Here is a 24655-nt window from a genome sequence, read left to right on the forward strand (position 1 = left end):
ATTGGCAAAGAAGAAAGAGATGAATATCAAAAATACTGGTAAGAAGAGAGCAGATGAAATGTTAATGAATTCTAAAATACTGTGTGAGGGTCAGCACAGCAATTTAGGAAAATTAGGAACTCCAGAGAGAAGTTCTTTTCTATGGGCTTCCTTTGGGAAGTCAGGACAACTGGAGATACAGCAGAGAACCAAAGAGCCCCACTCAGTGGTGCAGGTGTGAAGCAGAGAGAACAGCACAGAAATCTGCACACTCCTCTGGAGAAGGAAATGACAACCCACTCCAGTACTCTTGCTTGGAAAATCCCATGGATGGAGAAGTGTGGTGGGCTACAGTCCATGGGGTGGTGAAGAGTCAGATACGACTGAGCGACTTCACTCACTAGACTCTTCTTTTACACAAAGCAAAGAGAACAAGTCACAAGAGAAAAGGGAGAAACAAATCCTGTCTGCCTCTGGGATAAGGCAAGAAATTTTGTTGCTCCAAAAGCTCAGGGAAGGACTCACTATTTCTGCAAAAAGATTAGAAGCAAAAGTTACCTGCTCCTAGAAAAAAAAGAAGGGGGTGAAAACCTTCTTGAGAGCAAATCCCTGCACCAATATAAAGCAGATTTCTGAAAATGCTGGGGAAGGGGCTGGAAAACTCTACTGCACCTAAGGCAACCTACAGATCAAAAGAAAAGTTTGGCTATCATGAAGAAGGAGGTAGAAACATTAGGAAAAGCCCACTTCTGAGACTCAGGCACACAGAGTTTGAGAATGAAGCTGTACAAGAAAATCAAGAACTATGTTTCTATACCCAACACAATCCTACAACCTAATAATAAGCAACAGCAATTGACTATGGAGCACAGAGATATCCGTCCCCTCAAGGCATAGCAGAGAGAGGACTGATGAAACTGGAGGATGGAGCAGAAAAACTGAGGAAAATCTTCCCAAAACCTCACCCCACACAAAACAAAGATAATGGCAAACCAAAGCTAAAGGAACCTGAAGTTAACAGTGACTGTGGAAACAAAACACCCAAAATGAGCTTAACTACCAACTAGACTGATGCCACCCTCCATGTTAACACTCTGACAGAAAAAGAGACATGCCTATTTCTTAACATAAGTACTACTTAACTCTGCCCTTCTCAATACACAACGTCCAGTGTCCATCCAAACATTATAAGACACCCAGAATTGCAAGAAGAAATATGTCAAACGGTAAAGAAGTCAATAAAAGGGAGGCTCAAGTGTGGCAGGCAGCAGCAGCAGCAAGGGTGGCTGGGGGCAGATACACGTATACTTACAGCTGATTCAAGTTGTCGTATAGCAGAAACGAATACAACATTGTAAAGCAATTATCCTCCAATTAAAAATAAATGAAAATTAAAAATAAAAAAAACAAGTCAATAAAACAGAGCCCAGAGATGACCCAAGTGCTAGAACTCTAAGAAATAAGTTTTATAATACTTATGATTAACAGGATAAAATCTAATGAAAAAGGCAGACAATATGCACGAACATTTGGAGAATTTCATTAGAAAGACAGAAACCTTATAAGAAAAGCATATGGAAATCCTCAGGGAAAAATACCACAGATGACGATTAATATTGATAACATTATTAACAGATGGACACACCTGAAGAAATAATATTACAGATAAATTAATAGAAATTACTCAAACTGAGACACACCAAAAAACAGAGTGAAAAATAAAAAGGGACAGAAAATCCTGGATCTATAAGACAATACTAATGGTCTAACATATATATAACTGGAAACTCCCAAGGAGAGAGAAAACAAGGAAGAAGAAATATCTGAAAAGAAAGATAATAGCTGAGAATTTGACAAAAATTTAAAAAAAAATCACAGATCCAATATATTCACATTCATTAAGCAGGAAAAATACAAAAAGAAGAAAGGAAGGAGGAAGAGGAAGAAAATGAAGAGACAGGGAGAAAAAGAAAAGGAAGGGGAGAGGGAAGAAGAGAAAGAAAGGAAAGAATCAAATTTAGATACATCAGAGTTAAACTGCTAAGAACTAAAAAAAAAAGGACATTTCTGAAGGCCTTTAGAAGGAGGAAGAAAGCATATCAATATGAAAAAGAAAATAATTACAGCAGACTTCATATAAAAGACTATGCAACTTGGAAGACAATGGAATGAGATCTCTGAAAGTGCTGAAAGAAACAGAAAAACTCAGAATCCTATACCCACACAAAAGTAACTTCTAAAATGAATATAAAATAAATTTCTCATCAAACAAAAGTTGACAGAAATCACTGCCAGCAGACCTGCTAATACAAGTAGTATTAAAGGAAGTTTACAAACAGGAATATAATACCGGAAAGAAATCTGGATCTAAACAAATGAAGAGTATTGAAAATAGCAAAAATGACATTAAATGTATTTTCTGTGATTCTAACCAAATAGAAAATTGACTACATAAAGTGAAATTAGTAACAATGAATTATGGGTTTTACACATATAAAGGTAAGTAAAACGTACGACTATATGAGAGGTCAAAGAGAAAAAAGTGGACAATGAATAAATGGAATAAATAGAAACAATTAGAAAAATGATAGGTTTAAATCCAACCATATCAAAAGCTACAATAAGTAGAAATGGTCTGATCACCCCCAACTAAAGGCAGAGATTGTCAAAGAGTATTTTTAAAAGCAAGACTCAATTACATGCTTTCTAAAAGAAACCAATTTAAACATAAAGACACTGATAGGCTAAAAATAAAATGATAGGGGAAAATACTCTATGCAAACACTAATCAAAATAAAACTGAAGTGACTATATTTATATCAAAAAGAATTCAGAACAAGGAATATTACCAGGGATGGAAAGAAAATCACATAATAATTAAGTGGTAAAGTCATCAAAAAGATATAACAATCCTAAATGTATATGTATATAACAACATAGCTTCAAAGTACATAAAACAAAACTGATAAAATTGAAAGTAGTCAAATTCAAATTTATAGTTGGTGACATTAGCACTTGATAAAAGAAGTAAACAAAATCAGAGGAGACATAGGATGTGAAAGAAGCAACCAAAGGGAAATTAGAACATATTTTGATGAAATGAAAGTAAAAACTCAACTTCTCAAAATTTGTGGGCCAGGGCTAAACCAGTACTTACAGAGAAATATATATCACTATATTCTCAGATCCACAGCCTAAGCTTCTGGCTTTCAAAAGTAAAAAAAGAACAGAAAACTAAACCCAAAGCAAATGAAAGAAGGATAAAATAAAGAACAAAAATCAGTAAAACTGAAAACAGAATAATAGGGAAAAAAATCAGTGAAATCACAATCTTATTGTTTGAAAACGATAAAAACAATTGACAAACCCCTAGCTAGATTCATCAGGATAAAAAAAGAGAGGAAACAATTATCGATACCAGAAATAAGAGAGAAAACACCATTACAGATGCTATAGCCATTAAAATAACAAAGGAATCCTATGAACAATTTTATACCATTAAATTCAGCTTAGAGGAAACAGACAGACTCCCTGAAAGATTCAAACTGCCAAAGCTCGCTCACCAGTAGGTAATCTGAGTAGTCATATATCTATTTTTACATAAATTTATACTTAAAACCTTCTTACAAAAATAATTATAAACTCAGATGGCTCCACCAGTAAATTTTACTCAACAATTATAAAGGAAGAATACCAAACTCTCTGAGATGATGAAAGAAAAGGAGATACTTCCAAACTTACTATATGAGTCCAGCACTACCCTGATAATGATACTAAAACCAGTATTTCTACTTCAGATGATGAAAACTTTCTGGAAGTGGGTAGTGGAGATAGTTGTATAACACTGTAAATGTACTTAATGCCACCAAACGGTACACCTAAAAATGGTTAAAATGGTAATTTTTTGCTGTATATGTATACACAGGTATTTCACACTTTTCAAAAGTTTGTCTCTTTGCTTTTATGAAAGACATGCACTAGCACCTGTTTTTGCTAACTAAAATAAATCCAAAGAGGATTTTCACTTTTATGGAAAAACAAAAAATACCATTCATTCAGTGTTGTACTTCACAGCTAGCCATTACTGAGGCCGTAAACACCAAGAGTAGTGAGAGTGGCAACTACACGCAGGATCTCAGCATCCAGTCACCACAGCTTTGAACCGTGTGTGAGGATCTGTGTTCTGTCTGGATTTATTTTGTGCAATCATTAGCAAGATGAGTCCTAAGGTAATTGCTTCTTTGTTTCAGGCCATTTTGGCTTATAAAAGGTTTCAGAGGAATTGCTTTACTTTCAGATAGTGGGGGAAACCTGTATCACTTAAATTTTAAAAATCCATCAATCAAAAAAAAATTCACCATATCCACAAACTAAACAGAAAAATCATGTGAGTATCAACAGATGCAGAGAAAACATTTGGCAAAATTCAACATTCACTGATATTACAGGGGGGAAACTTCTCAACAAAGCAGGAACACCAGGAACTATCAACCTGATGTACAGCACGTATAAAAAGCCTACAAGCATCATGGTATATAACAGCAAAAGACTGAACAATTTCCCTGTAAGATCGGGAACAAAGTCAAGATACCTGTTTTTCTGCTTCAACAATCAACCTTCTATTCAACACTGAAGGGGATGTTTCATTCAAGGCAATTAAGCAAGACAAATAAATAAAAGCATACAGATCAGCAAGAAAAAAATAAACTGTCTTTATTAACAGGTAACACAATCATCAATGCAGAAAATTGCAAAAAATCTACAAAATAAGCTATTTTAATAGATAAGTCAGTTCAGTCAGGTCATAGGATGCAAAGTCAATACATAAAAACAACTGTATTTCTATATGCTAGAAAAGAAGAATTAGAAACTGAAATTAAAAACCAATGCCATTACCAATAGCACCCACAAACATGAAACATTTAGGGATAAACATGAAAAATGTAGAAGATATTTCTATAAAAAGTACAAAATACTGCTGGGATATATTTCAAAAAACCTAAATAAACAGAGCAAGATCTTGTTCAAAGACTCAATATTTTTAAGATATATTAAGAAATGCAAACATTATCTATGTAATATTCAACATAATCCCAAAGAAAAATTCCAACTGGACATTTTTTTGGTAGAAATTGATTCAAAAATTTATTAGGAAAACACAAAGATTAGCCAAAACAGTTTTTTAAAAGCAGAACAAAGATGGAAGTTCTTTATCTGATCTCAAACCTTACCCAAAAAAGCTACACTCTATATACAGTTGTACAGTTGAAGAATAGACATACAGATTAACAGAACAGAAAACCTAGAAACAGACCCACACATAAGTGGTCAACTCATTTTCAACAAAGATCTAAGGAACTCAATGGAATAGACATTAATCTTTTAAACAAATAGTGTTTGGACAACTGGACAATATATGTAAAAAAGGAGAAGAGAAGACAGAAAGTGAGAGACAGGAATCCTTTATCTGATAAGGCACTGGCATCCAAAACATATAAAGAACTTTTACAACTCAATAATAAGAAAGTAAATCATATAATTTTTTAAAAGACAAAATTTTTGAACAAATACTTCAAAGAAGAGATATGAGTGGTAAATAAATATATGATGAACTAATCAGCATTATTAACTAGGAAAAATGGAAATGAAATCCAATAAAACAACATTAAACACCTAATAGCATCATCAAATCTAGAAAAACCAACAATACCAAGAGCTAGAGAAGATGTGGAGTAAGCAGAAATCACAAACATTGCTTGTGGAAATGCAAAATGGTACAACCTCTCTGGAAAACATCTTCAGTTTCTAATAAAGTGGCATGTGCAGCTATTATATGAATATGTACCTAATAGACTATATTAGAGAATATATACAATCAAGATTTGTACATGAATGTTTATAACCACTTTATTTACAGTAGCCTCAAACTGAAAGCCTAAATGTTGGTGAAGAATAAAACAATAACAAACAATAAAAAAGATGAACAAATGACAAATGCATCAATACGGATGAATCTCAACAATAAGGGTTGACACAAATGGCTACATAATGTACCATTCAATTTATTCAACATTCTGGAAAAGGCAAAACTGTAGAGACAGAAATCAGATCAGTGCTTGTCAGGGGCTGAGGAAAAGGAAAGACATTTACTATAAAATCGCATTAAGAAACTGAGGTAACAGTAATGTTATAAATCTTGTGATGGTGGTCATACACACACACTTGTCAAAATTCATTAAGCTGCAACTCACTAAATCTTAATGGTTTTAAAGTGGGGATATATTAGTGCATACATACAGAATATCTCTGTAAGGACATTTATCTTTTTTTTTTTTTAATCCTTATACAAGATTCACTATATTCAGACACTATTCTAAATGTTGTACAAACATTAACTAAACATGGGAGATACCTTTAGGAACAGACCAAGTCTGAGGGTCTCAGGGTAAAGTGAGGCTAATTTTTTCTTCCCTGTTCACTCTTTCGCACTTTTAAACTCTTCCATGGACAGAGGAGCATGGCAGGCTATAGACTATGGGGTCGCAAGAGTCAGAAACAACTTAGCAACTTCACCACCACCACCATCACTACTCAATTATGTACATATCTTGATTATTTTTTTAAAAAGCTAACTTTTTAAAAGCTATTTTTAAAGAATTATTTTTATAATTGCTTTTGTCACATTCTCAAAAGATCTTATTGACAAATAAAGGCATTAACTTAACTCCTCTTACTTGATCTTTGCACCACCTTTTTTTTTTTTGGCCATGCCATATGGCTTGTGGGAATCTTGGTTCCCTGACCAAGGAATGAACCCGGGGCCAGGCCAGTGAAAGCACCAAGTCCCAAACACTGGACCAAGGAAGTACCAGGCACCTTTTCCTTAAAGTCTCTTGCCACTCTCTTTTACAGGTATTCTTCCTCCTCCTTTCTGTATCCTCCATGCGTGTTATCTGCTACTGAAATCTTAACACATACACTTAAGAAGCATGGCTGCTGTCTTTCCCCTCTCCTCTCTACACCACTGCCCTAGTTCAGACCCTCAGTATCTTTCACCTGAACAATTCTGCTAGCAGTGGCCTCCCTGCCTTCAGTCCTGTCCTGCCCATATCCATTCACTGCATTACTTATAGGACTGTCCTATGCAGAAAGCAAACTAGATCATGCCACTTTCAAGCTCAAATCTCAATAATTCAAAAGCACATTACTTCACATAAAAATAGTCATCTTAGCTACTCTTGACTTTCCAGACTCATCTTCACATATCTAGAATTTTAATTATACTGTAACTTTTGTTACGTGATGTAAGCTCCTCGTCCCTAACACTTATTGGTCAGTTTCGTGAGTGTGGGGACCAAATTCCAGTCATCTTATCTTCAGTTTTAAGTGTCTGGTATCTAGTGGGTGTGATGATTAATTTTATGTGTCGACTTCTCTGGGCTAGGTACTCAAATATTTGGTCAAACGTTATTCTGGGTGTTTCTGTGAGGGTGTTTTGGAAGAGATTTACATTTAAGTCACTGAACTCTAAAGAGTAAAACAAATGGCTCTCTAGAATGTGGGTGGGCATTGTCAGTTGAAGGCTTGGCTAGGCAAAGGCTGACCTTCCCTAGAACGAGAGGCAGCTTGCCAGTCAACTGCCAGACTCTGCAGCTCCTTCCTGAGTCTCCAGCCTGCTGGTGTCCCCAGCAAATTCTGGAGTAGCCAAGCATCCAAAACTTCATGGGCCGATTCCTTAAAATAAGTCTCTGTGTGATACACACACACACACACACACACACACACACACACACACTCCTCCCTGCGGAAATAAGTCTCTGTGTGATACACACACACACACACACACACACACACACACTCCTCCCTGAGGGACCCTATTTCTGGAGTAGCCAAGCATCCAAAACTTCATGGGCCGATTCCTTAAAATAAGTCTCTGTGTGATACACACACACACACACACACACACACACACACACTCCTCCCTGCGGAAATAAGTCTCTGTGTGATACACACACACACACATACACACACACACACACACACACACTCCTCCCTGCGGAAATAAGTCTCTGTGTGATACACACACACACACACACACACACACACACACTCCTCCCTGCAGGACCCTATTTCTGGAGTAGCCAAGCATCCAAAACTTCATGGGCCGATTCCTTAAAATAAGTCTCTGTGTGATACACACACACACACACACACACACACACACACACACACTCCTCCCTGTGGGACCCTATTCCTCTGGAGAACTCTAACTAATAACACAGTGGGTATGCAAAAATAAGTTTTTCTAATTAATGAAATTAATGCTGATGTTTTGTTCTGTTTTATTTTCACTTAACTTACAAATAAAGGTCTATAAGGAGATTTATTCTGACATATTTTTATAAATCACCAGTTTTAAGTCAATATAAATGTGTTAAGTTAAAACAACATATACACAATATAAGCACTACAGAAACTTGAACACGTGTTAGGTTTCATGTTACAAATACTTTTAAAAGAAGAAAACACATTCACTAGCCAGGTTATAAAAACAGAACTGAAATCTCCCGTGATATCACACAGATAAATAATTTTTAATCACTCAAAATAACTGCCTAGATATTTACAGCACCTTAAAAAGTGTATCTATATATTTTTTTAATAGATAATTTCATTTTTACTCCAAATTTCACAAAGGTATTCCTGCAGAAACTGAAAATATCCCTGAGATAGAATCCATATGTGGGAAAATGGCATGGAAAAAACTGTATTGCTTATGAGAAAAATAATTACTAAGCTTGTTTTGGGAATGTTCATACAAATGAAATGTTTAATAAAAATAATTTCTGCATATGTATAGATAAAATGATAATTGAATACAAAGTGAAATGAAGTCAGTTCCTGCCAAGTTAACTGCCAAGTCCTGAATTCAGGGTTCTCAGCTTCTCTTGCAATACAGGCAGGTGTTAATGATGTCATTACCTGCTGCAGAAGAAATAGGGGACCATGAACACAAGTCTTGGCAGAAAATAAACACCCTCTGAGTTTACCTTTAATTTAAAGTAAATAGAAAAATCAGTTTATAGAGTGTCTGTCCTATATAGCTCCTGCCCTAAAGGGATAACTCAGGATCTTTATTTCCAGGGTTTTCAGCTGTATTCCAGAAATAAAGGCTAACAACCTCCATTCTTAAAAAGCACAAATTAAAAAACTGGGTATATAAGGCAAAAATCATTAGTCAGGAAGGTAAAACTTACTATACTGGTATTAATATTATATAAAACATATACAATTATACAGCAAATTTTTAATATGTTCTAATTGTAAGGTTGTAATATTTTATCATGACCCCTAAACAGTGGTTATTTTGTACCAGGAGAATCTGTATCTTTAAAGATATGAAGACAAAAGTACCAACTTGGAAAAGTTAAAATTTGACATCTACTTTACACGAGTTAAGACAGTACTAAGAGTCAAGGAACACTGGAACAGACTTGCCCATTATTTTTTTATTCTGACAGGACAGAACTTATCCATGTAAATTTAACTCTCACCTTGTCAAGTTGATCTTGAAGACTAGTGGATGCTTTATAACCAAGTTGTAACAGCATAGCTTCCGCAGCATTTTTTTTGGCTATCTTTTTATTAGGTCCTGTTCCAGTAGCAACTTCATTGCCTACCTTGACCTGGTGAGAATAAAGTAAGAAGTGTAATGAGAGCTGCTTTGGAAACAAACATTAACATCACAAAGCAATGTGCTCTGCTCTCTAGCATTCAAAAATATAAAGTTCAGTCCATAATAAAATAGCAATTAGGATCCCTTTTACATATATATACACGAATGCATACACAGAGAAAACTATGGAAATCTGGTCCTCAAAATGTCAATGGGGGTTATGTCAGGATGACAGAATCTTCAGTTCAGTTCAGTCGCTCAGTCATGTCCAACTCTTTGCGACCCTATGAACTGCAGCACGCCAGGCTTCCCTGTCCATCACCAACTCCTGAAGCTTGCTCAAACTCATGTCCATCAAGTCGGTGATGCCATCCAACTAAAAGAGTCTTAGAACATTTTTATTTCCTTAAATATTTCTATATTCTTTTATTTTTAAACAATAAACTTCTTTATATAAGCAGAAAAAAAAAATTCACATTGTAGAGAGTTGATTATGACTACATTTAGTATTCTTCACTTATATTAATAAACTGAAAAGGATAAAATTCACATTGCTGCCATTTAAAATAATGTTAAAATGTGCAGAAAACCTGAATACCCATTTCTCCAAAGAGGATATGGAGATGATCCACAGGCACATGAAAAGATGCTCATCACTGCTAATCATGAGGGAAATGCAAATCAAAAAAAACAATGAGATATTACCTCAAACCTGTCAGAATGACTATCATCAAAAATATCACAAATAACTAATGCCAGCAAGGATGGGGACAAAAGGGAACCCTTGTACACTGCTGGTGAGAATGCAAATTGGTGCAGTCACTATGGAACACAATGTGGCAGTTTCTCCAAACAACTAAAAACAGAATGGGGGGAGGGATAAACTGGGAGAATGGAATAGAGATATATACACTACTGTACATAAAACAGGTAACTAGTGAGGACCTATTATATAACACAGGGAACTCGACTCAATAATCATAATGACCTATATAGGAAAAGAACCTTAAAAAGAGTAAATATATATATATATGTATCCTTCCCAGGTGGCTCAGTGGTGAAGAATCTGCCTGCAATGTAGCAAACGCAGGTTTGATCCCTGTGTCAGGAAGATCCCCTGGAGAAGGAAATGGCAAACCACTCCAGTATTCTTGGCCTGGAGAATCCCATGGACAGAGAAGCCTGCTGGCTACAGTCCATGGGGTCGCAGAAGAGTCAGACAAAACCTAGCGACTAAACAACAACATGTATATGTATAACTGATTCATTTTGCTGTACACTTATAACTAATACAATACTGTAAAACAACTACATTCCAGTGAAAATCATTTAAAAAAATAGAACTACCCTATGTCCCAGCAATTCCATACCTGGGTATATATCTAAAAAAAACAAAAAAACTAATTCAAAAAGATACACACACCTCAACGTTCATAGCAGCATTGTTTACAGCTGCCAAGATAAGATGCAACTTCAGCATCCATCAACAGATGAATGGATAAAGAACATGTAATTATATACACAGTGGAATACTATGCAGTCATAAAAAGAATGAAATTTTGCCATCTGAAACAACATGGATGAACTTGAAGGATATTATGCTAACTGAAATAAGTCAGAGAAATACAAATACTATATGATGTCACTTTTACGTGGAATCTAAAAATACAACAAACTAGTAAATATAAAAAAAGAGAAACAGACTTACAGATATAGAAAACAAACTAGTGGCTACCAGTGGGGAGAGGGAAGCAGGGAGGGGCACTATAGGGGCAGGGGATTAAGAGGTACAAACTATTATACATAAAATAAGCTATAAGGATATACTACACAGCAAACAATATAGCCAATACTTTATAATAACTATAAATGGAGTATAACCCTTAAAAATCATAAATTATTATACTGTACCCTTGTAACATATACTATATATCAACTATATAGTTGATATCAACTATATATATATATATATATATACATCAACTATATATCAATAAAAAGTCTTTAATCCAAAAAAATAAATTTAAAAAATTATATAGCTTACAAAGGATAACATTAAATAGTTTCTGAAGAGAACATATAAAGATTAATACAATACTGTGGTTAAAAACAAAGACTTCTGAGTCAGATTTGGATATGAAATCCAATTCCATTATTTCCCATGAACTGATTCAAATTATTTAATATCTCTAAGCCCCAGTTTTTTCATTAGTAAAAGAGGGATAATACAATGGCCTAACAGAATTACTTTGAAAATTAAACAAGAAAAGGTATGTAAACTACAGTGTATATTATAGTGTAATTGCTCAATAAACGGTAGCTTTTTATCATTAGAACTATCCCACAGTTCTCTTTTGTGAACAAGATGCATACATGTATGTACATCTATGTGTTTAAATATACATCAGCCATCTTATATCCACATGTACATTTCCTGAGCTGGGTAATGATTTTTCAGTCATGTATATGCTGAGATAATACAAATATAAAAATTAAATCAGAAAACAAAAAAGGAAAAAATTACATGAAGAAATAGAAAATACACAGTGAATGTGGGATTTATTTTTACCGATTGTTCTCAGTAAGTGATAGAAGGCGCAGACAAGAAGATAATCACAATTTTGGAAATTAAATAATGTAATCTAAATAATATATGGGCAAAGAAGACATCTCACTGGAAATATTTTAAATAAGTAATAATGGAAATACAATATGTCAAAACTTGAAAGATGCAGCTAAAGAGGGTGTAGAAGAAAACATATAAGCCATAAAAGCTTAGAGAAAGGGAGAAGAGTAATGAGCTAACCATTCATCTCAAGTAGTTACCAACAGCAAAATAAATCCAAAAAAACAGAACATTAAAAACAAGAGCAAAAATTTAGGAAATATAAAACAAAGTAAAACAGAGAAGTTCAAAAAGCCAAAAGTTGGTTTCCTGAAAAGACTAATACAGTGATAAACCAAAGGTAAGACTGATCAAGAAAAAACAAGAGAAGACACAATTAAGAATGAAGATGGGAGAGTATGAACATTCTGGAGCATTACAAAATAATAAGGGATACTGAATAATTCAGCTAACATTTTTTAATATTTAAATAAAATGGAAAATTTTCTATATAATTTCCAAAACGGGCACAGAATAAACTCCTAAGTATATAAATCTATAACACAAAAGAAGTTAAAACCACAATTAAAAACCTTTCCACAACAAAAACTTCTAAGAGTTTTTTCTAGCAAGTTCTACCCAATATTTAAGGAAGAATAATGCTACCCTTACAAAAATGCATCCAAGAATAAAAAAAAAAGAGGAATCCATCCCCAATTATTCAGTGAAGCATCACTTTGGTTTCAAAATCCAACAAGAAAAGTATAAGAAAAAAATTTAAAGACCAGTTTCATTCATGAACATAAATGCTAGTTTAAACCATGTAATAGTACACTGAACTATTATGTGAAAAAAGAGAAAAATAATGATTAAGTTAAGTTTATTTAAAAAATGTAAGGTAGGTCTAACATTCGGAATTCAAACAAAATCAATCAATGTTATCTGCTATATTAATCAGTTAAGGAGACAAATCATGATTGTCCACATAAATTTAACAAGGGCATTTGCGAAAATTCAATGTTCATTCATGTTACTCAGTCACAAAAAGGAACGCATTTGAGTCAGTCCTAATGAGGTGGATGAACCTAGAGCCTATTATACAGAGTGAAGTAAATCAGAAAGAGAAAAACAAATATCATATATTAACACATATATATAGGATCTAGATCGCTACCTGTGGCTCACATGGTAAAGCATCTGCCCGTCCACAATGCAGGAGACCTGGCTTTGATCCCCGGGTCGGGAAGATGCCCTGGAGAAGGAGATGGCAACCCACTCCAGTACTCTTGCCTGGAATAGTCCATGGATGCAGGAGCCTGGTGGGCTACAGTCCATGGGGTCGCAAAGAGTCGGATACGACTGAGCGACTTTTCACTTTCATAGGATCTAGAAAGATGGCACTGATGAACCTATTTGCGGAGCAGCAATGGAGACACAGACATAGAGAACAGACTTAAGGACAGGGCTGGGGTGGGGGAAGGAGAGGGTGGGATGTATGGGGACAGCAATATGGAAACATACACTAACATATATAAAATGGACAGCCAACGGGAATTTGCTGGATGACTCAGGGAACTCAGACTGGGCTCTGTGACAACCCAGAGGGATGGGATGGGGAGGGAGGTGGCAGGGGTGTTCAAGTGGGAGGGCACAGAGATAAACCTATGGTCGATTCATGTTGATGTTTGGTAGAAACCAACACACTACTGTAAAGTGATTATTCTTCAATTAAAAATAAATAAATTTTACAAAATATTTTAAAAGGATCTCTTAACAGCTATCAGAAATTTTATAGTTCAAATCTGTGCAATGTTCTTGAAACATTTCACTTTGCTTTTTCTGCTGAAACCGCATTATAACAAATCAACAGTAGTCTTACGGACCCCACTTAGAAGCACCGATCTAGTACTTGGAGTTGAGTGAACATGCACCACCTTCCGTATCTGCTGGCCTGCTCCTGACCCAAAGAGCAGGCCCGATACACAAAGTCTTCAAGTCCTTGGCTAGAGCCAGCCTCTGCTACCTGCTGTCTTTTCCAGTGCTTGGTTGGTTCCGTGGCTTCACAAGACCCTGTGTTGTTGCTAGAAAACTTGAAGCTAGAAAGAGGAAGCCGGCTATGCCAGAAGCTTCTGCTACTGCCCTGAGGGTCATAAGACTTGCCAAAGTAAATGGCAGTGAAAGATAACAGAGCAGCAAAAAATGTTTCAACTGTTTTCATGAGCTATATACCTCTTCTCATTCTCATTCAAAACTTCAGCTGCCTATCTTTAAATCTGTTACTGCCCAAGCCTGAGGCCCTCTGCCTCTAGGTTCCTGTTCTTGGGCCAGGGGGTTCCCATCACAGCATTCATTTTAGGTCTGAGTCTGCTGGCTTTCTGTCTGACCTACTCTGACACCCAAAGACTTACTTCCAGAACAAGTGCTTCCAGATTCATTTTTCCTATTCACCCAACCCTTGCTTAACATGAGCTTTTATAGTCCCATGGTTCAATAGCTTGTGAGTAGCTGGTTACCCCAGAGTTATTTGTTAGAACTGAAAAAGACCATTGTGCTAAAGGACTTTGGTTCCCTGCCAGCACTTAAAGTGATCACTGAAAAAAAAAAAAAAAATTCACTGCATTATAAAAGTCAGTAAGCACGTAAATGGGCTTCCATGGTGGCTGAGTGGTATAAAGAATCCACCTGCCAATGCAGGAGCCACAGCTTCAATCCCTGGTTCATGAAGATCCCCTAGAGAAGGAAATGGCAACCCACTCCAGTATTTTTGCCTGGGAAATCCCATGGACAGAGGAGTCTGGTGGGCTACAGGCCATGAGGGTGCAAAAGAGTCAGACATGACTTAATGACTAAACAACAACAAAGCATGTAAGTAAACCTCCAAAAGTCATCTTCCTAGAAGGCTTCCAAGATTTATGACTACTGTAAGATTTTTACATTAAAATGTAAATTTTTCTGCAAAGAAGCTCAATTATTTTACTATGCAATAAATTTATGATGACTAGATTTTTGTCTTTAAACAAATCATTTAAATTAAATCCTCTGGACTTCACTGGTTGTCCAGTGGTTAAGACTCTGCACTACCACACTGCGGAGCATGGGTTTGATCCCTGGTCAGGGAACTAAGATCCCACATGCCATACAGTGCAGTCCCCTCCCTGACAAAAATTCAAGATACTATTTTTTTTCTAATAATAATAATAAATTAATTCATTAATGAAGTCTTCAAAAAACAAGAAGTTTGGTAAAATAGCATTTACCAAAAACTTAACTATCTTCCACTGAGTCACCAATAAAATTAATGAAACTTCCTTAATATATATTTTTTAAAACTTGAAATCTTAAAAAAAAAACAAAAACCAAATCTGAGATCTTAATCACAGGTAGGTAGAAAAATTAACATCATATGATATATAATAATAAAATGTGCTGATACACAATTTAATTTAGTTATCATTATTTTCTCTTTGAAAAATTAAAATACCCCTTTCCAAAAAAAGAAAAAATTTGCTCTAGGCCTAAATGCCCAAATAGTGTCTTTGGAAATTTTCCTTTACCTAGTAATCAATACAAGTAACAACGTCCATTTTATAACACACATTTATTTGTGGGGTTTTTCTGGTGATAGACAAATATGAGCATATTATCTTTAGATCGTTTACTTCCACGTTCAATAATAATGATTCCATTATAAAAAGTGATAACACTGTTCAAGCAGTTTATACAAAACCCTTTACTTTGAGGAAGTTACAGCAACACTGTAATGAATCCACTGGGGCTTTCAGAAGAAGGAAAAAACAATATGAATTCAGTGTGAAATTTTTAAAAGCACAGCCAAATGTTCTTGTTTGACTAGAATGTTTATGAATACCCATAAAATGGAAGCTGGCCTAAGATATTCTAAATTCCTCTTTCAAAGTGGGTATTCGGTATATTCCACAGGAAAGGAATTGTTTAATAAAGTCAAAGCCAGTTTTTATTTGTAACACAGGTCTAAAATGTGTGTGTGTGTGGGGGGGGGGGGGGGTGGATCTTTATTCCCTTAAGTTTTGGAGTTCAAAAAATACTTTCTAGAATTCCTCAAAGTTAAGAATGTAAAAAGAAAACTGGTGCACATACTTTACAAAGCAAAAAATACTAGAACAACATTGCTCTGGGTCCTAACCACATCTAGAAAACCATGTGTTTAATAACCACAGCAGAATCCCTCCTCTTTGGACATTTAAGTTAACAACCATGGTTTACTTGTAACTACAACATAAGTTTATATCTCCAACAAAAGTCAAACATACTAGCTCTCAGTCAGGCAGGCAGGCAGGCAGGCAACAGATATACCTCATGGGTTTATAAGATCCTACTATATACATACCACCATATTGGGTACTGTGAGATAAAGAAACATGGGGGTTATAAATTAGGAAGGAAGGTAAAATTTAGACGTGCACAAGAAGTTAATCAACATGAGATATTATGTTTGAGTCTAGATGTCTGCCACATGGTCAGCACTTAGTTAATATCTGTTGATTGTAACTGGGTTATATTAAATGTGAGATCCACAGGTTTGACTGGAAAAGCTTCTTTGACAAGCCTGTTGTCGCTCAGTAGTGTCGGACTCTAGCCTGCCAGGCTCCTCTGTTCATGGAGTTCTCCAGGCAAGAATACTGGAGTGGGTAGCCATTCCCCTGTCCACCCAGCAATCGAACTGGGGTCTCCTGAACTGCAGGCTGATTCTTTACCAGCTGAGCTACCAGGGAAGCCAAAAACGTAACAAAAATAGTTGGGACCATAAAGAGAATTTAATATAGACTGGGTGCTAGAGGAGTCTAATGAACCACACCTAATGTAAGAAAAAGTAAAAAACTTTCCATGTGTTTTAGAGTCACACACTAAGCTTATAGGCTAAAATGACATGTGGTTAGAAATTAGCTTTAGAAAACTTCAGGAGAAGGAAAGGAAGGAGGGAGGAAGAGAAGAAGGAAAAATTGATAGCCAAAGCAAGCACAGCAGAAATCTTCACTGTTGTTTTTGGATGATGGGCATAGTCCCCAAGAGGCCATTATGTTCTTTCATTATACTGTCCTTTATTGTATACTATTAAACATATCCATCCATCTTTGGATATGCTTGAAATTTTCATAATAAAAATGAAAGGTTTCTATGACACTGAGACTTGAGTTGATAAATAAAGATGGATAGGTAGGATTTAAAAAGAAGGGCATTTTAGGCATTTTACCTCACTCCCAGTCCCCACCCCTAGATCAATACACCAGCAACCACTCTTCAAGCTTCCAGGCTGTACAAAGCAGCACTTAAATCTCTCAGCAACTCAGAGACCCTCTGTGCTCACCATAGTTAGGCAGCCAGCTAGCCCTCTTTTCTCGATTTCTCTAATGACCTGAAAGCTCATGCTCTTGGCCCTGTTTCACCTACTACCTCCATCCTTCTAAATTTTGTTTCTAATTCCATCTGTCTTTTATTCCCAGTAGTTAACAGACTCCAGCTGCAAATTGCAACACATTAAGTTAGAGATAGGCATTCTCAATGATGAACTCTGGGTGAGCTCATGGTCCCTTTGAAACCTCACACTCTCCAATCTGACATGTCCTTGACACTTGAATGTTCCAACCAAGTTGGTAGATGGATCTGGAGGGAATGAACACTTTGAGTGTAAACAGTTTTATCTTCTACTATTAATTCCCAGCCTTCCTTCCCACCATATCTCTATTCTAGCCTCAGGATTTCTAAATGTTTTCAGTAGTTTAAAAAAAAAATCTTTTAATATAAAAGTGAGACATACCTGCATCACAAATTCCCGACGTCGAGGCATTCCTCTTTCTGAAAGCAAAACGTAATCTGGCTCCTTTTCCTTTTTGGCCTGTTGAATCTGAGCCAGGCGGCTAATGGGGTTCATTCCTTGACCATATTCTGGTCCAGCCTAAAAATTAATTGAAGAAAAAAATTTCAAAATATGAAGCATGCTTGTAAAACTTCTTATTGGATCCTTAAAGCAACCATGGTTCTCACCTTCTCCTCTGCACCCCAAAACTGTGACTGAAGGAAATAAATGAAAATCAAGACAGTTTATAAAGGAAAATCATAAAAGTGAATCTGTAAGTAGGGTTTCTAGAGGATTTAGGGCTCAAAGGTATTATTGGTAAGTTGGGTCAACTATCCTTTTAAAATCTTTAATACAGTAGGAGTTGATTCACAACTTGTATTCATCAAAAGACACCAAAAAGAAAGAAGACAAGCTATGAACTGAGAAGAGATATTTGCAATATATTTAACTAAAAAAAGATATATCCAGTATCCAAAATATTTATTTTAAAACTTCTAAAAATTATTAAGAAAACGACAATCTAAAAAAATTGAGCAAATGAGATGGACAGATATTTAACAGAAGAAAAAACATATAAAAAGGATAATTCATCTCATTAAGATTCGAAATGCATATTAAAACCATAGTGAGGTACTATTTTACACTTATCAATTTAGTAAAAATTAAGAAGTCTGACAATGCAAACTGGTGAAGATGGGGAGTAACAAAAACTTATACAGTGCTGGTCCTAATATAAATTGGGAAACAATTTGTCAATGTCTAGTAAAGCCCATGACCCATCCCTCAGTAGTCTATTCATCTAAAAAACTGTTACCCAAAGGTGCTAGTTCATTTGCACAGGAATATCCACTGCATTATTTAAAATAGCAAAAAAGAAAAACTAGAAATAACCTTATGGCACATTCACACAGTGAAGAGGCATACAGCAGTGAAAATTAAGATTTAAGTACTGCTACCTGCATCAAGATGAATGAATTTAAGAAAAAAAAAAATGTTAAGTGGCAAGAACAAGCACAGAAGTATATATAAAGTATGATATAATTTATATACACTCCATTAAAACTATAAAACACTGGTGAAATTAAATAAGGTCTCACAAGTGCTCAGGCCTGGTGCACTGGGAAGACCCAGAGGGATCGGGTGGAGAGGGAGGTGGGAGGGGGGATCGGGATGGGGAATACATGTAACTCCATGGCTGATTCATGTCAATGTGTGACGAAAACCACTACAATATTGTAAAGTAATTAGCCTCCAACTAATAAATAAACAAATAAGGTCTCAATAGGTGGACAGACACACCTTAATGGAGCTACAGACCCAATATTTTTAAAAGGTCAATTGTCTTCTAACTGATCTACCAATTCTCTGCAATCCCAATCAAAACCCCAGCATGCTCTTTTTAGGTAATAATTAATAAGCCAGTGTTTAAAATTCACATGGAAATGCAAAGGAAGAATAATCAAAACACCTTGAAAAAAAGAACAAAGTTGGAGGAATCCAAATATCTGATTTCAAGATTTATTATAAAGCTATAATAATCAGGACAGTATGTGTGGTACCGGGACTTCTTGGTGGTCCAGTGGTTAACAATCTGCCTTGCACTGCGGAGGATGCAGGTTCAATCCCTGGTCCAGGAACTAATATCCCATATGTCACAGGGCAACTAAGCCTGTGCACCACAACCAGAGTTCATGCACTGCAACAAAAGATCTCGCATGATGCAACAAAGATTCAGTGTGCTGCAACTAAGATCTGACGCAGCCAAATAAATTAAAAAAAAAAAAAAAGACACTATGTGTGATACTGGCATAAAGATAGAGAAAGAAATCAATGAAACAGAACGGCAACCCGAAATAGATCCATACACACAGGGCCAACAAGGGTGCAAAACGCATTCAGTGAAGAAAGAGTAGCCTTTCAACCAATGGTACTGGAACAACTGGATATTCACGTGTAGAAAATAAATTTCAATCCACATATCACACAAAAATTAACTCAAAATGGTGCATAGGCTTAAATGTAATATCTAAAACTTCATAAAGAAGATACAGAAGAAATTTTTCTGGTTTGGTTAGGTAACGATTTCTTAGACACAACGCCAAAATCACATTCAGCAGTAATAATAAAAACAACAAAACAGTAAGGATAATCTTATTCAGAAAACTTTTATCTCCAACAGCAGAAAACCTTCTCTGAGGCCTTACCTTGTAGAAGAGAACTACATTAAAATTGAGAATATAAATTCAAAGACACCATCAGGTAGTCTTACATTTTAACAAGGTAACTCTGTAAATTAAAATCCAAAAGGAGCTCACAACCAACCAGTTTCAAATTGGCACTGGTATCAGACATGACTGGACCCGAAACCTGACTCTGCTCTGTGATCTGAGGGAAGTTTCTTAAACACCAAGAACCTCATCTTTAAAATGAGGATAATATCTACATCTCAGAGTGATTAAGAGGTTCAAATGAGACAATGTGATAGCTTCATTATTCTAAATAAAATCAAGGTAAATCGTCAACAGATATATTCTCTGTTTCTATTGCATAACAAGGAATGCTTGAAAACCAAGATACTATCCAAGGTGATCCACTTACTGGTCCATTATAAGGTCTGATCGTACTCAAAATTAACCTAGATTTCAACTCACTGTATCCATGTTGCTTTCTAAAAATAACCTTACATTTCAGAGAATATCTATAGACTTTAACATAAGACAGATATGATACAAGTAATTCCAAGTGTGATGTATGTGAGAAAAAATGCAGGGGACTAAATGAATGTGGGAGTCAGGGAGAACCAGAGAAGGCTTCCCTGACGAAGTCGAGCGTAAGCTGAGATCTGAATGGTGGATAAGAAGAAAACTCTGCAATAAAATGCATGTATAACAGAGGTAGTAGCAAAAAATCATTTTTAAAGTTCAAAATGTTTCTTTCCTCTTTCGGAAATAACATTTCAACAATATCCTTGCTTTTAATGGCTATAGTTCAAAGTAACAGGAGTTATATTTATAGTCTACTATAAAAATGATAGATCTTTTTTAGACTAAAGGCTGGCTATTCTTAATTTGAGATTATATTTAGTTTAATAGATTAGGTGGAAGTTAATGTGACTAGGTTTGCAGTACTGCAGAGCACTGTTCTTCCACTGTGGAGAAGATATATGCAGATTTTATATACAGAAGAATTTAGGAAAACAGACCATGGACACATTCATATACATGTAAAATGTGAACAGACAGAATGAGATACAAAATAACAAAAGCTTGTATTTATTGAATGGGTTTCCCAGGTGGCTCTGTGGTAAAGAATCCACCTGCCAAGCAGGAGTCGTGGGTTCGATCCCTAGGTCGGGAAGGTGGCCTGGAAGAGGAAATGGCAACCCGCTCTAGTATTCTTGCCGGGAAATCCCATGGACAGAGAAGCCTGGCAGGCTACAGCCCATGGGTCACAGAGTCAGACTAAACAACAAGCAACAAACATTTATTGAGTACTTAGTATTTCTACTGTTAATACATATTTAATAATGATAACTAATGCATTTTATGTATCATCTCGAGGAACATGTAACAATCCTGTGAAGTATGTTCAATTATTATTTCTACTTTATAAATAGAGAAATGAAAGATTAGAAAAGTTAGGTAACTTGCTCAGGTTACAAGGGTTCACACTCCAAGTCATTTTCTGATTCTACTGACCATTTTCTTAACAGCTGTATCCTGCTCCCAGCATATAAATGAAAGCCAGTCCTCGAAACCACTATGATTCATGATGAGGGGATCTATCTGGCATTTATTTTTAGTCTACCTTGCGATAGGATGTAGAATGCTACTTCAGGAAATGCATAACCTACAGTATCTCAGTGAATAATGACATTATTCATTAAAAAGAACAAGTATTTATGTAGTTGTTTATGTAGGTATTTATGTAAATATATATGCATGTATTTTTAAATTAAGCAAAGGTACAAAAGTACAAAACCTACAGAAATACTTCAATTGTTCTGCTGTATGTCCTAAACGAGAAATCCAACAAAGATAAAATGTACTTTACTTCTGTCCTCCTTGAGCTTGCTCTGAAGAAGTCTGCTGAACAGGTGAGGCTGAGCTGGCCGCTGGCGTGCGGACAGTTTAAGTCCTTCTCCGGGAGCAGACCTTTCACTTCATTCACGTCACACACACTGAGCGTTTGCGGGCACTGTCCTGTGCTAAGTACGGATCCATCTCATTCCTCTGAACTACGCCTTCATTTTTTTTAATTAATGTACGTAAGATCTGATTCCATAAAAGAGAGTCACAAGATCCTGAAGAGCCGTGTGGCTCTGCACTCTTCCCTGAAGAGGCGCTCATGCCCGAGAGAACAGAAACCAAACCAGCCCATGACCTCCTAGCTGTGCTCCGCCGCTCAGCCGTGCCTGACTCTGCCACCCCGAGGACTGCAGCCCGCCAGGCTCCTCTGTCCATGGGGATTCTCCAGGCCAGAATACTGGAGTGGGATGCCACGCCCTCCTCCAGGGCATCTTCCCCACCCAGGGAGCGAACCCAGGCCTCCGGCACTGCAGGTGGACTCTTGACCGTCTGAGCCAGCAGGCAGGCCTGAGGGCTGCTCTGTGGGTTAAACGTGATAGAGCGCACGAAGCACTGGAGCCCCATCTGGCACACAAGAGCTCTACATGTGCTGTCTGCTGCTGCGGCAGCGCTGCTCACATGACTATTACTCTGCACCCTATCTCCATGCCCTAACGTCTTGGGAAGTTACCACAGGGCAGTGCAGACTGCACAAAGCATGCTGGATTACAGATCTGCAGTCCAGGTTGCCACCCGTGATAGGCGAACACAGGCAAGCCAGTTCTTCGAACGTGTTTCACTAACGCTTATTTGTAAAATGAGGGGCACCATCTGCCTTCCTCGTGATGAGGATTTTACCAAAGGTGCTCATGACTGAGAAAGTATTTTTTAAACCATAAAAAAACTATCAATATGCAAGGTATTATTATTTCATGAACGAACCCAAGTATACACAAGTGTCCAAAAGCAAAACAGAATTACTATTCACTTACAGACAGATGTCCAACCCTGATTCTGCTTATAACCCACAGGCTTAGGTGCCTGCCCTATGGAAAAACTTCTAGCTAGAGTTACCAGGGGAAAATCCCCTGAAGGAGACTATGGCAATCCGCTCCAGTATTCTTGCCTGGAGAAACCCATGGATCAAGGAGCCTGGCAGGCTGCGGTCCATAGGGTTGCACAGAGTCAGATACAACTGAAGCAACTTAGCATACACGCACTATAATAAATATATATATATATATATAATATATATAGTATAGCATTCCCAAGCATACACTTACCTTTACTATTGTTTTAGGGCGTTTTTTAAAAAATAGTTTTGGCTTTTCCACCACCGGCAGAGGTGGGAGTTTCCTAAGCTCCTGTAGCACAGTGGTTGCAGCACGCTTCTTGGAGAGTTTCTTGCTATTTCCCTCTCCCTCAGCGGAGAACTCTCCCACTGACACCCGGGTCACAAAGCTTTTCATGTGTGGTGGGCCACTTTCTTTAATAACCTATCAAATATAAGTAAAAGATTCAATACAGGGACTTAAGATGGGTTTTTATGGCATGAATCTTTCTTAATGTTCATATGAAAATCCAAATTGAAATTATTAAGAATTATGCCAAAATTATGGATTTCTTCAATAAAGCTATTATGAACTCATTATACAGAGACTCTTCATTTATACTCCTGATGCTTAATGAATTAAATTGGAAAAAACAGAAATCTAAATAAAACATATTCAATTCATGGTGAAAATTGTGTTTTACTAGCTTAAAAAAGGCAATTCTAATTATGGTTGCCCTGATTCTTACGGGACAGAAAATTAAGATCATAAAATCATTACCACATACATATCTAACTTTCTCCTCTGTGAGAATAAGTTACTCGAGTACAAGGATTATGTCTCACTGGAGTTCTATAACTTATGAAGCATCTTGCATGTGGAAGCCTCTCACAAAGAGGTGGTAGATGGAAAAATCACCTATTTTTGATGGAGACCTCAAAGGCTGTCTTACAATAAGGAATATTTACTCTCTGTAACATGGTCTTAAATAGGTAAGCAGATTTGCCATAAAAATACCTAGCTTTCTAGAGTAATGGATTATGCATCTGTCAGCTATGAATGTTCCTAAATCCTGTATTTAACATGCTCTTTTTAAACTGTCAATTTTGGGAAGCAAAATGCCTTCCAAGGCCTGAGTGCTCAAAACTTCATCATGTCTGTCAAAAGCCCAACCTATTAAAAAAATACCCTATTTAAATAGCTTAGCATTGACCATTATACTAAAATTTTACCTTCTAATATTGGATACCAATGAAAAAAAGATACAATATCTCAATAATCCAGTACTGTTGAGGATAAAGGAATTTACGATAAGCATACTTTCCAAGTAATTTAAGCTTACAGATTGAAACACCAAAGCTGTTTAACCACTTTGATGGACATCTTTCTCAATTAAAAAATATACATATATATTTTACTGACTAAATACTCAAACTCTTA

At 36.3% G+C, this 24655-nt stretch overlaps 1 protein-coding gene across 16 annotated transcripts in view; it reads right to left on the reverse strand.

Annotated features, from left to right (window-relative positions):
- The window catches only part of STAU2 (staufen double-stranded RNA binding protein 2), a 293835-nt gene that overhangs the window by 164760 nt on the left and 104420 nt on the right, over positions 1-24655 (reverse strand). For all 16 annotated transcript variants that reach the window (XM_070477173.1, XM_070477176.1, XM_070477170.1 and 13 more), the window contains 3 exons: positions 23447-23659; positions 18055-18192; positions 9534-9665 (listed from right to left, as the gene is read on the reverse strand). In XM_070477173.1, coding sequence (XP_070333274.1) covers positions 9534-9665; positions 18055-18192; positions 23447-23659 — 483 coding nt within the window. The remainder of the gene's footprint in view (positions 1-9533; positions 9666-18054; positions 18193-23446; positions 23660-24655) is intronic.

This window comes from Odocoileus virginianus, chromosome 15, assembly GCF_023699985.2.
Source record: "Odocoileus virginianus isolate 20LAN1187 ecotype Illinois chromosome 15, Ovbor_1.2, whole genome shotgun sequence".
Taxonomy (NCBI): Eukaryota; Metazoa; Chordata; class Mammalia; order Artiodactyla; family Cervidae; genus Odocoileus; species Odocoileus virginianus.